This window comes from Amphibalanus amphitrite, unplaced genomic scaffold, assembly GCF_019059575.1.
Source record: "Amphibalanus amphitrite isolate SeventyFive unplaced genomic scaffold, NRLGWU_Aamphi_draft 000228F_arrow, whole genome shotgun sequence".
Lineage (NCBI taxonomy): Eukaryota > Metazoa > Arthropoda > Thecostraca > Balanomorpha > Balanidae > Amphibalanus > Amphibalanus amphitrite.
The window spans coordinates 552,796-570,673 of NW_024881723.1; the positions used below are offsets into that span (position 1 = coordinate 552,796).

At 50.7% G+C, this 17,878-nt stretch overlaps 1 protein-coding gene and 1 long non-coding RNA gene across 6 annotated transcripts; one reads left to right on the forward strand and one right to left on the reverse strand.

Moving 5' to 3' along the window:
- Positions 1 to 298: 298 nt before the first annotated feature.
- Positions 299 to 5,469, reverse strand: LOC122385699. Of its 4 annotated transcripts, none has more exons than XR_006257253.1 (5): positions 5,427 to 5,469; positions 3,856 to 4,174; positions 3,315 to 3,454; positions 2,743 to 2,901; positions 300 to 2,494 (listed from the first exon to the last, which is right to left on the reverse strand). It is a non-coding gene; the product is annotated as an uncharacterized LOC122385699 (long non-coding RNA). The 4 variants fall into 4 exon arrangements; XR_006257252.1 differs by lacking the exon at positions 5,427 to 5,469 and adding an exon at positions 4,897 to 5,325; XR_006257251.1 differs by lacking the exon at positions 5,427 to 5,469 and adding an exon at positions 4,897 to 5,404 and having other exon boundaries at positions 318 to 2,494; positions 3,810 to 4,174.
- Positions 5,470 to 5,757: 288 nt separating this feature from the next.
- On the forward strand, positions 5,758 to 17,878 carry LOC122385720 (tRNA:m(4)X modification enzyme TRM13 homolog). Of its 2 annotated transcripts, XM_043374172.1 has the most exons (9): positions 5,758 to 5,816; positions 5,965 to 6,159; positions 6,438 to 6,490; positions 10,126 to 10,316; positions 11,678 to 11,869; positions 12,079 to 12,309; positions 12,730 to 13,022; positions 13,338 to 13,768; positions 16,215 to 17,878. In XM_043374172.1, the coding sequence occupies exons 1-9, from the start codon at positions 5,775 to 5,777 to the stop codon at positions 16,399 to 16,401; spliced, it is 1,815 nt and encodes a 604-aa protein (XP_043230107.1). In that variant the 5' UTR covers positions 5,758 to 5,774; the 3' UTR covers positions 16,402 to 17,878. The 2 variants fall into 2 exon arrangements, with proteins under 2 accessions (XP_043230107.1, XP_043230108.1); XM_043374173.1 differs by lacking the exon at positions 5,758 to 5,816 and having other exon boundaries at positions 5,827 to 6,159.

A 17,878-nucleotide genomic window follows, 5' to 3' on the forward strand; every position in this document is an offset into this window, starting at 1 on the left:
CAGGCTCGATGGATCCACCGCCACTTTGCGCGGTACTTTTAAGACAGACTGTACAGTCTGTCTTAAAAGTACCGCGCAAAGTGACGGTGGATCCATCAAGCCTGACCGAGGAAGGGCCTGCTATAATTTGAAAGTCACCGAACCAATGGAGCTGGGGAATGGACGAGGATGTCCATTGCTTCGGTGACTCAAATTTGGCAGTCCTTCATCGGTCAGGCTTGATGGATCCACCGTCACTTTGCGCGGTACTTTTAAGACAGACTGTACACTGTACGAATGTTACCAGGTCAGATGCGAACGAAAACTACGTACTTATATTGCCGCATATTATCTCAAATATACAGTAATCTTGGAAGCAGTGCTGCCATATTGTAGGCGCAAAACGTCCCAGAGGACAGAACACATGAGTTATACGGTTTCTGGTTTCATAGCGATCAGTTACGACAACAAACTGCCCATCAGGGTATCATGATTACCTAAGATTTTATGTCTGACAGTGTCACAGTGATGACCACGCCTCACGCATTACACAGTCTGAGTCAACTGCACTAAATCAATAATACAGGACGACCGAATGATACCCTTTGCAACGGCAACGACAGGTTCCTTGCCACTTCCTTTGCTTAAAAAAGAAAGAAAACTTATCCACATGGCAAATTACACTACACCAGACCAGATACCTACCTTGACCAGTGACTAGAACCAAAGCCTGCATATAGGGAGAGCTCCCTCACCCGCCCCTCCCCCACCCTCCTTAACCCTATTAGTGGCAGGGGGGGGTTGTTTTCATCCACCCCTCAGGTTTTTCGGGAATATCTCCGAAACCGCTGAAGCTACGATGCTGAAATTTTCTGACTTTTCCTAAAACTAAATTGGGCACATTCCCTGAAAATTTCAAGTTCATAACTTTACCAAGGGCGGCTCCAGAGCACTGGGAATTGGGGGGTCCTATTCGTGAAGCGAGTCATTTGGGCGATGATCACGATGCTGATGTATTATAACTGTATGCACCAGTTTTATCATGTGATAACATATACAAAGTTATTGTGCATCCTCTTTTGACACGTTTTTGCTATAATAGGCGGATCCAGGCGTCCAAAAAGGGGGGTTATGTTTTACCTCCCAACATAGGTGCCCTGACACCGCCTATGCATGACCAATACAATTGTAGTCGTTCTCTCATAAGAAAATTGTAACATAACAAGACCATTACCACCCTTTTTAGAAACAGTACCAACAAAAACCTTATTTGCTATACTTTTTGTGTACCCCCAATCTCAATGATCTGTATCCGCCTATGATTTTTGAAAATGCATATTTTTAGGATCCATGTGAATTCCTGGTTCATTCTTTATCGATCGGCAAAAGTTGCGTTAAGATTGGTTCAGAAACCTGGCCGTGATAAGCAGTCTAAAATGTATCTGCAATTTGCCCGTTTTTACCCCCCCTCAACCCCCCTTTTGACATTTTCTTAATTTTTTTTTAGAAATGTAGATCACGTTGAGCGAAGTCGAATGCCGTTTGAATTTTGAAAATCGGCCCGTTAGATCTCGAGATATCAAGGGGGGGTTGTAAACAGCCCCCCCCTGCCACTAATAGGGGTAGCCAGGAGCCTGCCACTAATAGGGTTAAGATATGACAACAGATTTCAACAGAATCATTGCATCTTCTGCTTCTTAAAGACCTAGTTCGCTCGCATGATGGCGACTGGCGTCGCGAGGATGGAGGTCCGCGGATGATCTTCTTTAGGAGAAATATACAGGCAGAAGGACCGTCCTGGATCCGTGCCAGTAAGCATGAGTAGGAACTTAGCAGATGCTGACGGTAATATCTGCTGTCTGCATCTCAAACGGAAAGGAAGGCATTGATTTAAGGCTAGGAGAAGGATGGCCACTGGACTGTCATTCAATTGTGACAATGCATTTTGACTTGTGAGGAAAATGAAATCTCACTGGTTGAAGTAGGTATTCATTCTTTGCTGTATAAGAGACAAGGGTGATTCTTAAATTCATTAGTCTCAATCAAACACAAATGTTGGGATAAAATGGGACGGATTTAGAAACACTTGGCGATCAGATGTTAAAGCTATAATTCTGCCGTAGATCATCCTTACCTATTTGCATCGTCTTTTTCGGTTAGTTTTGGTGGTCAGGAATGGTATGTTCTTTTATTATCAGCCAGCGTAGCGTTACGCCTTTATTGCGAAAGTGATATAGGTTTTCACTTGTTTTTTTCTCATCCTAGATTTTTTGGTCATCATCGTCACACCCAACCAAAATCCAATTTTAGAACACTGGGGAGACGGCCGCCGCAGCGGGGGTGTTGGGTGACACTGCAGGTAGGACGCCGCCGCCCGGTCCTCCGCTGGCGGCGGCGGCGGCGGCGGCTGGGGCAGTGGCGGCGGCGCCGGGCCACTCAGCTGCTGGCCAGCTGAGTGGCCAGGGACAGCCAGAGCGGTCGCGGCCGAGACCAGCACCGCCTGGTCAGCCGTCACCTGTAGGGCGCACGGGGAAAAGGGATACAGTCAGGAGCCGCGGCCGTAGTTATTCATTTCCAATCGACAATAGGGCATTGGAGCAGTGTTCCCGCCACTTCTAATGAGTAGTTATGTCGAGCCTACCACAGTGTACTTCACAACTAGAAAACGCACTCAACAATAATCACACAACAACGGCACACTCTCAGGGCCATTCTAACAAAACACCCGCGGTTATAATTAGCATTACTGGTATAATGACTGACCGTGCATCGTGTGTGGACGTGGCAGTTGTAGAGCAGCGCAGCGGTCGGCCGGCGCCGCTCAAGCTGGGAGACACACCGGCACAGCCGGGACGGGTACATGGGCTGCTGCTCGTTCCACTGGATCGTCTGACAGCGCAGCTGGAGACGCACCTCACCGGCCTGAGGACGGGGGAACCGGGACAGATAAACAATACACCAGCAATGCTGGGAGACGCACCTCACCGGCCTGGGGACGGGGGAAGACTGGGTGATACAACCGGGACAGACAAATAACACAGCTGCTGTAGACGTATATACCTCCCCGGCCTGGTGACCGCGCGCGGGTGATGCGACCTCATAGATCAACAGCGATCAGCCGGATCATCGGAGCAAAAAAGCACGCATCTCAGGAGCCCATCTCCTTGCAAGTCTGCGATCATATCTCAACGCCTAACTGCAGCAGCTCTTCAAACAATGCAGCTGATGCTGCCTTTTCGAACATCCCCGCTATGCACGGACCCACGCCGCCCAGCTCCCCGTTGGCGGCCACCACTGTCAGCCGCCGCCCCTTCCTCCGCTGCGCGGAGACCCACCTTTTCCAAGTCTCCATGGCCAGCCACCACGGTGACTCGCGGCTCCAGCACCGTCAGCTACAGGCCGCGAGCCGGGGTGTTGGCCTCCAGCGCCGCCGCCTCTCCGTGCGGCACTGGGCCCGGGCGGGCCTCTCCGTCCGCTGCGGGAGAGGGCAGAGGGTAGAGGAGAAGGTCAGGGCGGGCCTCCCCGCCTGCAGCAAAACAGGGGGAAGGAGCGGTCAGGTGGGTCTCCCCGTCCGCTGCAGGAGAGGGCAGAGGGGCGTTAGTGATAGTGGGCAGATGAAACGGAATGTTTATTTCAAAGATATACGCTTTTTCACTAGTACGGCAACTACACTTCTCAGAGGTGAAAATCGCTGATATAATTGGGACGCACTGCCGAAAAAAAGGAACTTGCAAGTCACAAGCAGCGATGGGGACGACTCATGAAGAACAGTGCATCATGTTAAACAACTTCAAGCTAACTCTGAGCGCTACTCAGTACACACTACTCACCCTGCTGGGGCCGGCTGCAGGGCGGGTATTGGTACTCACTACTCACCCTGCTGGGCCGGCTGTAGGGCGGGTAGGTGACGCTGTGCGCCGCCGTCAACAGGTGACTGAGCTGTCAGAAAGTCACACGTCAATAAACGAGTCCTTTCTACACGCTGCGTCTAAATCACTCTAATGGACGTTACAAAAACACGCCAGGATTCTACGATCCTTGTCCAGTTTCTGCAGCAGCAGCGCGAGTCACTGGCAGCGCTGTTGCTGCCAGACGACGGCCGTCGGCGCCCGGCGCACGCGCACCGGTCGGCGTGTCAGCTGGTAGCGGCTGTGCGCTGCCAACGCCGGCGCAGCAGCTGGCGGAACACGACAACCTGGCGGGACGCATGGCCGGGTCAGAGGGGGAGTGGGAGCCGACAGGGTCAGCCACATCACAGTGGATGCCTACCTCACCCCACACTGACAAAGTGCCACCATGCCAGGAAAATGTTTCACCTCAGAACAGCATGAACCTAGAAAGAAAACAGGATTGCATAGCTCCTGTATAGCATAGTCATAGACATAAAGCATAGACTCAAATTATTGAGCCATAGCCAAGATTTTACTGAGGGAGGGGCCACAGGTCGCGGCCTAGCGTTGTACCCCCTCCAAAAAGGAAAACTCGGATTTGGCCCACTATTTTTGGGGGTATGGTACAGCTGTTTTTATTTATCTTTATTTTGTTTTATTTAATTTCTCGCCTTTGGGGTAGACCATGACAGCCGTGGCCACTCCCTTGGCTACATCCCTAGATTGAACGAAGAAGCAAATTGAAGAAGCAGCTTTGACCATAGGCGCAAACATAATATGGAACAGACTACATTTTTATACAGTATGTTATGAAGTCAACATTGCATGCTTTATATAGGCAATCTAATCTTCACCAATCCATTTTGTTAAGCACTTATCTACTTTTCTAGTTTCAATTGATTGGTCAATGCTCGTATACATAATTATCAGCATTCAAATATATGATGCTGAGACATGTTCAATCTCTGACCAACTCCCTGTATACAAAAGAAATAATTGTAGCATTATGCATAGGGTCATAACTTACTGATCACTTTCTGTCAACAGCCTGCAAGCAGCATTGCGATCTTCCCTCCGCAGTGACGGAGACCTCTGTCATGTGCGCATGGTGTGTTGTGTTGTGTTGGCATTCAAGAAATTTCAACAGCTAAGAAGGAAAAACAAAACATTTCTTTAAATACCTGCATGTTTGCTATAATAGCAAGCTAGGATGCAATGAGTATAAAAGTATACAAAAATCCCAATCAATAGGTTCAGAATGGAATAGGTTGTGAGGTGTTAGGTACTGTAGTAGGCTGGTTGGAAGGTTTGTATGTTGTAGACATCTGGCATGGGGGTTTTAGGTTGGTATTAAGGGTATTACAAACTTTTTAGGAAAGTAGGTAAGGTTAGGTCAGGAATGTTGGTTATTTTCATTCAAATTTCACAATTGTTCACTTTAATTGTATTCCAAATTGACACAAATTTTTAAAAGTTATGGTGAAAATATGCTCCTTTCCTATGTGAATTGTGATGTTAGTATTTGAATTTTATATGCAGGAAGTCAAACATACTTACATTGACTATCATACCACCAACTACAAAATGCCCAATCAGAGACACTTTTGTTATTGTATGAGCCGCGTCATATTTGAAAGCAAATATATTTGCTGCCAAGTTTCCCCCTTCATTGGCATGAAGTAAATCCTTCATTACGTCACAGATCCGATCTAAATGACGTCACGATGAAATATAAAAGTCGCAATATTTCAAAAAGTATACAATGAAAACGCGTAAAAACTTGCAGAATTCGTCACAGTGCCCTAAGTAACATTTCCGAATCCTAAACAGGATTTTTTCGAAGGTGGGATAGTCCCTTTAATGCATACATATCACTGAAATTAGAATTAATGCGTTTCTGACCCAATGCACTTTTTTAGGAGTCTTTGGTCGGCTAAACACGCAAGGGTATCAGCTTGTATGCATGCATTGGCACTATAACGAAAAGCCATTTTGTCTCTGACTAGTCTAATGTGAATTGTGTAGGTATTGCATTTTAGCTTTCCATGTCAGTGTAGTGAATATTACTAAAGAACAATTCATATTTCCTTTTCAGACTGATTCTCATTTGCTTCACAACCTCTATATGATGATGGTGCAAGAAGAGGAAGTGCCAAAAGACCTGAGCACTATTAGGAGAAAATGCAAGTTTGTTGTTCCCATTAAAAACCGTCCATGTCGCATGCTGGCCTTGGATGGAGAAGTGTTTTGTGGTGAACATATAGTGCTTGACACGGAGTATTTATCACAGGTCAGTTTTATTTTTCAGTTTAATTATCTTACATAGGCAATTGATGCTTATTTCCATTGTTGTATGATAATCTCTTACAAAAGCAGGTTCCAATAAGTGTGAATCTGTAGAAGCAGCAGGTGCTTAAGAATATATTTTAGAATATGTTTTGCAATGCAAAGTTTTGCTTTATTTTTTAGTATTTTTAATTATAAATAATTGTTTTTGCCCATGATTAGCATGTTCCACTCATTGCTTGGTGAATTGGTGATGGTGTTATTCTATGTGATTTATTTCAGAAAGAAGTTCCAGAGGATCGTCTCCGCATCAAGTGTCCCTTGGACCCTCGACAGTAAGGTCACATGCTTAATTGAGCTTAAGGATTTAGTTGCATCAGTACTTTTTGTTTATCGTTCTTTGTTGTAATGAGTGTCAGTAAGCCATATTTCATCATATTGAGCATAATCCATAATCCAACCATTAAAATAGAATCCATCATATTTGGTGGATAACACTAAAAATTATAGCCGCTGTCATTGGGATGGGCTTCAGATGCATTTTTATAACAAAAATGTAGTCATGGCTAACACTGGGCTTGCATAGCTCCAGCTGGCTAACATTGTTCATGACAATGTTAGCCGATTTTCGATTTTCCAACTCGGAAAGAAAAGGATGCAGGAAAGTGGGGAGGAAGAACCCAAACCCAGATTGCTTCTAGTCAGCCTGAAGAACAAAGAGGATGTGGAATCATTGATGACGAGGAGATGGGAATTGAAGGAGGTCGGCTTTAGCAATGTCTACCTCACACGGGACTTATCCCCAGAGGAAAGGGAGGAACAGAAGAGACTGAGGGAGGAACTGACTAAGAAAGGAAGAGAGAACTACAGAATCTTTCGGGGGAAAGTCGTCCCCAGGTACTAGCACCATAAGTACACCCTGTCAAATGAGTGGTATGTACACAAATGCAAACTGTTTGACCAATAAGCTTAGTGAGTTAAGAGGTAGAATTGATGAGAAAAAGCCAGATATGATAGGCATTACTGAAGTTTGGCAAAAAGGCGACTTTGAGATACAAGGTTACCAGCAAGTTCGGAAGGATAGGACAGCAGGTAGACTGGGTGGAGGTGTGGCCATATTAGTAAGAGACTGCTGGAAGATTGAAGATTGCAAAGATTTAAATGATGAAGGTATTGAAGACTGCGTATGGTGCAAAATAAGAATCTCCAGACATGCCTGTCTGTTGGTCGGTGTGTGTTACAGAACTCCAAGTAATACTCCAGAAGAGAACAAGATATTGAATGATATGCTGAAGAGACTACCAACTGTAGATGCCAGGTATGTTTTGATCATGGGAGACTTCAATTTCAGACAGATAGATTGGGAAAATGAAACAGTCAATGGAAGTGAGGAATCAGAAGAAGCAAAGTTTCTTGATGCAATACAGGAGCTCTACCTATATCAGCATGTGCGCGAACCCACTCGTTTCAGAGATGGCCAAGAACCTTCCAGGCTTGACTTGGTGTTTACAAATGAGCAAGGCATGATTGAAGAGATCAGTGTTGGGGTCCCATTAGGGAAAAGTGATCACGCTGTTCTCTCATGGATCCTCTACTTGGGAGACCGACCAGACAGAATGGCAATGAAAGATAAGGCAAACAGTCTGAACTTTGAACGAGCTAATTTCTCAGGGATAAGAGAAGCACTAGGAACTGTTGATTGGAATGTTCTAAATGATTTTTCAGTTGAAGAAACTTGGCAGTACATAAAAGGCAAGATAAATAACTGTTTTGAAACCCTAGTTCCAAAACACAGGAAAGGACCATGTAAGAAGGCTGCACCCTGGTGGAACAGGAAACTGACCAGGGCAGTGAAGTTCAAACATGAATTCTGGAAAAAATATGCTGCAACCAAATCAAGTGAAGACTATAAAGCATACACTGTGCAGCGTAATGCAGCTACAAGCAAAATCAGGGAGCGGAGACATGAATATGAAGCGGCATTAGCCAAAAGCGTCAAACAAAATCCAAAGAAATTGTACAAGTATGTCAGGGCCCAGCAGAAAGTTAAACCAGCTGTACACGCAGTTGAAGATGGAGCAAGATTGACCTCAAGTGACAAAGAAACTGCTGCTGCCCTGCAGGTCTTCTTCAAATCTGTCTTTGTAGAAGAGGGTGATGCTCCCTTACCAGGATTTGAAGATCGATTGCAACCAGAGGAAGCCATCACAGACATAGAAATAACACCTGAATCAATCAAAAATGAGCTTGTCAACCTATGCGAACCAAAAGCACCTGGTCCTGACGGCATTCCCAACATTGTATTGAAGAGGTGTGCAGAACAGCTGACTCAGCCTCTCCACCAACTGTTCAACAAGTCACTGCAAGAGGGTCAAGTACCGCAGGATTGGAAGGATGCAAATATTGTCCCGATATACAAGAAGGGTAACAGAAATAAACCAGGAAACTACAGACCTGTAAGCTTGACCAGCCAAGTTGGGAAAGTGTTGGAAAGGTTAATTAAAAGGAGTGTAACAACTCACCTCGAGAGAAATGACCTCTTGAGCGAGCACCAGCATGGATTTGTATCCAGGAGGTCTTGTCAATCCAACCTACTCGAGGCTCTAGAGCACTGGACGAAAGCTATCGATGATGGACGAGGAGTTGACATACTTTACCTAGACTTCCAAAAGGCTTTTGACAGTGTGCCACACAAGAGACTTATGAAAAAGCTTTCTGGGTATGGCATCAAAGGAAATGTACTGTCTTGGATATGTGACTTTTTAACAAACAGAAGACAACGAGTGGTGATAGGGTCAGACCACTCTGAATGGTGCTCGGTCACCAGTGGGGTCCCCCAAGGATCGGTGTTGGGACCTGTCTTATTCATTATGTTTGTAAATGAGCTCCCAGACCTTGTGCGCAGCAACATGAAAATGTTTGCGGACGACGCCAAGATATATAGACCTATTCAAGTACAACAAGATGCTGAGATACTTCAACAGGACATATTATCCTTGCAGAAGTGGTCCGAAGAATGGCTTTTGAAATTTAACGAATCAAAATGTAAAGTAATGCATTGTGGCTCAAGCAATCCAAATGTTGACTACTTCATGTCTGACGGCACAAACAGTAAAAAGCTGCAAGAAAGTACCTTGGAGAAGGACTTAGGAGTTCACGTGTCAAGTAACTTAAAACCGTCAATACACTGTCAGAAAGCTGCTGCTAAAGGCCGGTCAGCCCTCCGAATGCTAAAACAAGCGTTCGACAGACTCGATCTCGTCAACTTCAAGCCTCTGTTCACCACCTATGTCCGTCCACATCTTGAATATTGTATGCAGGCTGTCGGTCCATACACTGCAAAGGATATCAGGCTGCTGGAACAAGTACAGAGGAGGGCGACAAAGCTTGTCAGACCTATAAGGAACCTACCCTACCCAGAACGCCTCCACAAACTTGGACTTCTTAGCGTGGAAGACAGATTGCGTCGAGGCGACCTCATCGAAACGTACAAGCTCCTAACAGGGAAGGTTAAGGTGGATAGTGAGCAGTTCTTCGAAGTCGACCATGAAGACCGCACTAGAGGACACCATCTGAAACTGAAGAAAGGCAGATCAAGCCATCTGTACAGGCTGAAGTTCTTTTCAAACAGAGTAGTAAACGACTGGAACAAATTGCCAAGAGATGTGGTGGAGGCTCCATCTACAAATACGTTTAAAAACAGGCTAGACCACAGGGCTGCCGAACCTGCCTCCTCGCACCACAATTGACCTCATTCCTAGTCCGGCTCGATGTGAGCACTGAATAGACCTAGTCTACTACAGCTCACTACAACTTCAACTTCAACTTCAACTTCAACAAATTTTGATGATAAGAAATCAAAAATGTATACAATCAATTCTAGTATTTTAAACATGAGGAGCATTTTGGTTTCCAAAGTAAACAGCCATTGACAGAAATGGTTGTAACATTCACCACGTGCCTTTCCCAGCACCTGCTACCTGAAGAAGCTCCAGAAGCATCTGAAGGTGTGTAACGCCCGCGAGAAGGAGCGGCCGCCGTATTACGTGCGAGACATCAACGCCGGTGACAGGTCGGCCGGGCCGGGCGGTCCGACCATCCACGAGCTCTCCGACCAGGCGCTGCTCGACCTGCTCGACAAGATCAGCGCCCTCCACAGCGGTGAGCTGCCGGAGACGGCGGGCGCGGGTCCCTACCGGAGACGGCGGGCGCGGGTCCCTGGCGGATGAAGAGAGCGCATACCTGGTAGATGTAAAGCGCGTGTTACGCTGCTGCTGAATGGGCGTTAAGGTGGCCGTGACTGGCTACGTAACGTTTAACTGGGACCCGAACCGTCTGATTGGGACCCGCGCGGTGTAACAGGAACCCGTACCGTGTAACTGGGACGCGGTCCGTGTAACTCTGTGACCCATACCGTGTAACAGTTGCCGTACTGTAACTGGGACCCGTACTGTGTAAGGGGCCGAACCGTGTAACTGTGGCCCATACCGTGTAACTGAGACCGTACCGTGTAATTGGGACCCGTACCGTGTAACTGGGACCCGTAGTGTATAGCATGGTCCCGACTCCCTATTGTGTAACAGGTGCCGCACTGTGTAACTGGGACCCGTGAGGGACCGTGCCGTGTAACTGTGGCCCATACCGTGTAACAGGGTCACTACTGTGTAACTGGGACCCGTACCGTGTAAAAGGGTCCCTACTGTGTAACTGGGACCCATACCGTGTAACTGAGACCGTACCGTGTAACTGGGACCCGTTCCGTACCGTGTAACTGGGACCCGTAGTGATAACATGGTCCCTACTGTGTAACAGGTGCCGACGCCGTACCGTGTAACTGGGACCGTACCGTGTAACTGTGGCCCATACCGTGTAACAGGTGCCATACTGTGTAACTGGGGCCCGTACAGTGTAACAGATGCCGTACTTTGTAACTGGGGCCCGTACCGTGTAACTGGGACTCGGTCCGTGTAACCGTGACCCATACCGTGTAACTAGGACCAATTCCGTGTAGCTAGGACCCGTTCCGTGTAGCTAGGACCCGCTCCGTGTAGCTAGGACCCGTTCCGTGTAGCTAGGACCCGTACCCTGTCTCTGGGACCCATACCGTGTAACAGGTGCCGTACCGTGTAACTAGGACCCATTCCATGTAGCTAGGACCCGTTCCGTGTAGCTAGGACCCGTTCCGTGTAGCTAGGACCCGTACCCTGTCTCTGGGACCCATACCGTGTAACAGGGGCCGAACCGTGTAACTGTGACCCATGCCGTGTAACTGGGACCCGTACCGTGTAACTGGGACCCGTACCGTGTAACTGGGACCCGTACTGTGTAACTGGGACCCGTACTGTGTAACAGGGGTCGTACCGTGTAGCTGGGACCCGTTCCGTGTAACTGTGACCCGTACCGTGTAACTGTGGCCCATACCGTGTAACAGGTGCCGTACCGTGTAACCGAGAATGGTACCATTTAACCGGGACCCGTACCGTTTGCGCCCGCCTGTGACCGCCGCCGGGTGGCCCGTTCAGAGCACGTCTCGCCGCCGGAGGTGGCCGAGGAAGCGGCGCACGAGGCGCTCTCGGAGAGCCTGCAGAACCCGGCCTTCGGCGCGGACACGCTCAAACACCTGCGCCAGAACTCGTCGCTGTTGGCCGTTCTGCGGGACGCTGGCCTGCTGCAGCCCCACGACGCCACATTCGTCGACCTCGGCTCCGGAAAAGGTGCGTTTTCACCGTCCCTGTCCGAACGTCTCTCTGCAACGTTCTCATTAGCTGATGGACTCCACCTGTCGTGACCGCCTGGCTGGATCAAATTTACCATCGACACTCAACAGCAACTGCAATATGTCATGGCGTCGCTATGAATGTGTTTGAGCCACAGTCACTGCTCTGTAACTCGGTGATCACCGGTGTCGCTATGTCATTGGCAGCCCAGCTGTCGTTCTGGCTGGCGCGGGCCGTCAGCGGTCGCTCCCAGATTGTGCTGGTCGACTTCGCCTCCCACCGGCACAAGGCCGAGAACAAGCTGAAGGACGTTCCGGGCGCCCCCGAGGTGCAGCGGCTCAAACTGGATATCCGCCACCTGAGCCTGGCCGGCTGCGAGGCGTGCCGCGGCCGGCCCGTGGTCACCATTGGCAAACACCTCTGCGGCGCCGCCACCGGTGGGTGACCGGGGGGGGGGGGGGGATCACCGGGGGTGGGGTGGGGCTGGTCACCATTGGCAAACACCTCTGCGGCGCCGCCACCGGTGGGTGACTAGCGGGGGGGGGGGGGGCTCACCGGTGGGTGGTGGGGCCCAATGGTGGGTGGCCGTAAGGGGGCTTATCTGCTAACTAGTGGGTGGCCCGGAGGGGGGGGGGTGCGTTTAACATACCTACCGCGCGATCAGTGCAGAGGACTTAACATGACCATCATCGCCTCACATACCGGGGAGGGCTACAGGATGTCTTCCGATGTGAGCTAATGGTATGCTCGCATTGTGTCTGTGTATGTAGGTATTTGGTTAGCGTGTGTCGTGACTTTAGCAGATCACCTCGGTTCCCCCGCCCGCCGCTAACACCCCTGTCTGTCTCAATTCTCAGACCTGGGCATCCGGGCGGCCACCGTGGCTCCCAGTGACGTCCATCGGACGCCGGCGGGCGTGGGGCAGGACAGAGCAGCGGTCTCTGCCAACACCCAGACCGGGGACCAGAGCGGACCACAGACCGGGGACCAGACCGGACCACAGACCGTGGACCAGAGCGGACCGCCGGCCGCGGACCGGACCGATGAGTCGGGAGAGCCGACCGCCGCCGACGTGCGCGGTATCATGATCGCCGTGTGCTGCCACCACCGAGTCGACTGGCCCAGTTACGTGGGCAAACAGTTCATCCAGGTGAGTCTGCGGCGGGACATATCATCAGTGGACAGACCGTTCCCGTAGGGAAGTCTGCGGCGAGGCATAGGGGACGGGTGGTGCCGCAGCACATGTTCCTGTCGAACTAACCGCACAGTGCACACATTTGCCGCACACATCATAGCCCCACTGACATTGCTATAGCATTCGCTGATGTTTATTGATGACCGCCAGTGACTGCAGAGTAACTGCCGACTCCCTTTGGCCGCTACTGAGCAGAGTAACCGCCATTGACTGCAGTGTAACTGCCCACTCCCTGTGGCCGCTACTGAGGCAGAGTAACCTGTGCCGCAGGATGTGTGCGGGTTCTCGGCGGCCGATTTCGCCGCGCTGAAGGGCGTGGCCGCCTGGGCCACGTGCGGCACGCCTGGCTGGGACCCCGAGCGGCCCAGCAACCGCCGAGGACAGCACGAGGCGCCGCGCAAACGGCGCTACAAGCCCGCCGAGCCGGCCGACAAGAGGCCGCGGCTGGAGGGCGCCGCGCCGGGGACTGGGCCGGCCGGCCAGCCGGGACAGGGGTCCAGCGACCAGTCTGAATCGGCGCCCTTCGACCAGACAGAGTCGGCAGCCGCCGACCAGACAGAGTCGAGTACTACCGACCCGCCGGGGCCGCAGCCGACCGACCAGCCGGGGCCTGAGCCGGCCAACGGACCGGGGCCTGAGGCCGGCGACCAGCCGGGGCTAGAGCCGGCTGACAAACCGGGGCCCGGCTCCCGGGACGCCAGGTGAGCCTCATTCACTGTTTGTTTTGTTGGGTTAGGCCCTTTCGGTCCAATGAGACCATTTCAGAGCCGGGAGGATGATAGGATATAGGGGGAGACATTGGTCAAGTGAGTCGCCGGGGGCTGAGCCCGTCCAGAGGACAGGCCACCCAGCCCCAAGGCACTCACTGCACCCGGCTACGGGGTGCGCTCCCTCGGGAGCAGCGGTGCCGCTCCAAGGGAGCAGCCTGCATGAGATAAAGTTACCTGTCCAGCCCGGAGGTGGGTTGCGGCGTGGAGGAGAAGAACTTCCGTATCCTGAGGATAGAAGCATGGAACGGTGTATTCACTGTCCCGCCAGGCGAGTCTCATTCACTGTCCCGCCACGGCACTAATCCTCGCCGCTGCACCACTGATCCGCGTCCCTCTCGTCTGTTCGTGGCCTGGGCGGTGTTTCACGGGCTGCTGCTACCACGCTGCTATCAAATTGCGCGAGCTGACGTCACACTTGTGGTAGTGTTGGAGCAATGGGCCTGTTGATGTCTCCATGGAAACCCAATTTGACAAGTCGTAAAATCGGCGTGCTGCTATCACCGGTGAAACAGGGCCCTGGTGTGTAAGGTGCCACACTGGTTGATCAGTTGCAGTGAGCCCGAGGCGGGGAGGGAGCACATTCTTTAATCTTTAGCCCGCTTCGGTATACAGGTCGGCTGGCAAGTGAGGCCTGTGCTAGTCCCAGCACACTGTGTCGCCATCTACGTACGTTGTGTAAAACGCAGTTCACACTTGCCCGTAAGGTCTGCCGGTGACGGGCCCGACACCGTCAAAACGGCCGAAACCGACGGAGCGACGGCCGTCAGGTCGACGGGCATGTGTGAACCGGCAGCGATTGACGGCCGGCAACAGCTGACTGCGCCGGCGCCGGACCTGACGGCCGTCGCTTTGGAAAGTTCAGCAATGTTCAACTTTTGACGGTGACGGGCCCGTCGGTTTGAATGTCTGCGTGTTGGAGGAAGAGGAAAAGGAACCTTCTCATGCAGCATGAAGCTTATGTGCATTTTTGAGATCATTTCTACCATTTTCCATCCATTTGTTGAGATGAAAGTGTTTATTACGGCCCGATATCTTGAGATTCGATCCCTGATTTAAACCAGCGAACCGATGTGTCTTTCATTTAAATAAAATCGCAGCATTATTTGACGTAAAAATGTAAATGCGTGGTATTTCATTTCTGCAATTCAAAGAATATTTTTAACCTCTCGGCTTCACCGTCCCCCATCCCCTTCCCCCATCTGCGTCAATCTCGAAAATGGTGCGCCATTTCTGTCACAACATATGGCAGCCAATGGGAGCTACCAAATCTCAACTTTCGTTTGACGGGCTGCAGGCCGTCAGGTCGACGGTGACGGGCCCGACACCGACAGACTGACGGTCATGTGTGAACTGCGTTTAAAACTTGGGTCCAAAATATTGCCGGTGAACCGGGCGCGGGTTGTGCGGCCGAATAGTGGTTCAGTGGTGTCACTGGCGACACAGACACACGGAGCTTATCGGGCTTCCGGGGCTGGATCCTTCATACAGCCATTTATCTAATAAAAGAAAACTGTGTTTATTCCAAAAATCGTTGTTTCGCTCCCGGTTATGATGCTTACCGCCTCGCCTTTATGCATGGTGACTGCATTCTCGCAAGGACGCGAACACCAGCTTGTGACATCACCTATAGGGAACACGCTGCAGCTGTTGAGAAGCTGATGCTCTGGCGGCCCTTGCACGGTCGTGGTTCCGCGATACCCGTGTCTGACATACGTATGGTTTCCTGACGCCATGTTGGGTTGATTGGTCCTCAGATACTCTTGGCCCCCGATGCAGGTGGCTGATGTCTTTTGGTGCCGTGCCTGTGGTCTATTGGTGTTCTGACACCGGTCAGGTCCTCAGATGCCCTAACACCGGTGCAGTGTCTGGGCTGTTTATCACTGACGCCGGTGCATGGTCTGTTGACAACCTGACACCGGTGTGGTCCGTTAATGTCCCCACTCGCAGCTGTCTGCAGTCTGATGGTCCTCAGGCTGGCGCCGGTGTGTCTGTGCCCCTGCGCCGGCCTTTAACAGCCACGGCTGGGTCTCAGCCCCCTGATACCCTGACGCCGGTGTGTCTCTGACTCTGCGGTCGGTCCGGTAGTGTGTGATCCGTTTTTCTCTGACGCCGATGTTTCTCTGTCCCAGCGCCGGCCGGTACCAGCGGCTCGGCCTCAGTCCCGCTGTGTGGTCCTCTGTTCCCCTGACGCCGGTGTTTCTCTGTCCCAGCGCCGGCCGGTACCAGCGGCTCGGCCTCAGTCCCGCTGTGTGGTCCTCTGTTCCCCTGACGCCGGTGTTTCTCTGTTCCAGCGCCGGCCGGTACCAGCGGCTCGGCCTCAGTCCCGCTGTGTGGTCCTCTGTTCCCCGGCCCTGACCCCTGTGTTTCTCTGTCCCAGCGCCGGCCGGTACCAGCGGCTCGGCCTCAGTCCGGAGCGGCGCACCGCCGTCGGCTTCCAGTGCAAGCGTCTGCTGGACGAGGGCCGGCGCCGCTACCTGGAGAGCCGCGGCTTCTGTGCGCGCCTGGTGCGCTACGTGCCGCCGGCCGTCTCGCCGGAGAACGTGCTGCTGCTGGCCACGCGGTGACGGAGGGGGACAGCGGACCCCGGAACAGTAACGGCCGACGGCCCCGAGCGGCGGACAGCGGACCCCGGAACAGTGGCGGACGGCAGCGTCACGGAGCGGCCGACGGTGGGTGCCACACACGGGGAGCGGCTGATTGTTGACCATTGAGGACCGGTCCTTAAACACCGCCGTGTGTCATTGTGTGTTTCAAGACAAGTGTTTTGGTTAGGCTGCAATGCATCCGGTTCACTGTTCATTATTGCAGTCTGATAACGCTTGTGATGTGCAATGGTGGTATTTGAGGGTGGTGTGCTTCTCCACTGGTTTTAGGAGTCGGAGTGACGGTGGGTTAAAAAGTAATTGTTGTGAGCAGTGTTTTTTGACTATGTTAGGAAAGTACAGGGTGAAAAGTACAAAAAAGTGTCACGGTTTTGAACATCTCCCATTTCCTAACTACATGACCTACATCGTTCAAATTTTCCTGAATTAGTGGCAAATAGTATGACATTTTGTGTGGCAGAATTTCAAGTTCTTAGGCAAAATGGTTTTTGCACCGGAACAAAAAATCAAAAAATCTCAATTTTGGGTGCTATAGGAGATGGTATACGTCACTGTCTGCCGACGATTTCGGTAAGACTTCGGCTTTTGCTTGTTGCACCCAGCAACGTGCTCGTCAGTAATTATCTACAACTATAAGAAACAAAAAAAACGCCATGCAAAACAGACAATGGAATCGCAATCACCCATTAGTCTCAGGACAGCGCGGGTGCCATGCCTGACTCTTCCGTCAAAAGCTGCAGTCGCTGACACCGTGCAAAGGACTTGTGACACACTGCACATTGCGCACACCCAGAAGTTCTGCATGTTTGAGTAGGAACTTTAAAACTGTTCATTAGCTATCCTTTCTTCTCTTTATGTGTTTCGGAACAAAACCGAGTAGAGGATTTTGCCATCAAAGATGCCGTCGACTGTCGAAGCATGGAAACTCGCGTCGTCTGAAAATCAATCAGTGTTGATCGTTGCCCATGTTTGTGGCTGTGCTGTGTTTCAGCTTGCTGCTGTGCTCCAGATGGCAGTTGTACACGGTGTTCTTACCTATAAAGGTTTCAAAAATGTATTGATGAGCTTGTTTCTGGATTCATCAGGCGAAAGGGGCCCAGACTCTTCAGGATCGACGGCAGGCCGTGACGTACCACCTCCTACAGCACGAAAATTGAGCTTTTTTTATTTTTTGGTCTAGTGTAAAAACCATTCTGCCTAGGAACTCGTAATTTTACCACATAAAATGTCAAAACATTGCAACTAAATCTGGAAAATTTGAATGATGTAGGCCTTATGGTTACGAAACGGGAGATGTTCAAAACCGTGACACTTTTTTGAGACACCCTGTAATGATACATGCAATCGGAGATGTTTTAATGAGAAAAAAAAGTTGTATTTTTAACTTAAAAATTATATTGCTGAAAGACAGACACTAAAATATAAATTTGATCATGAA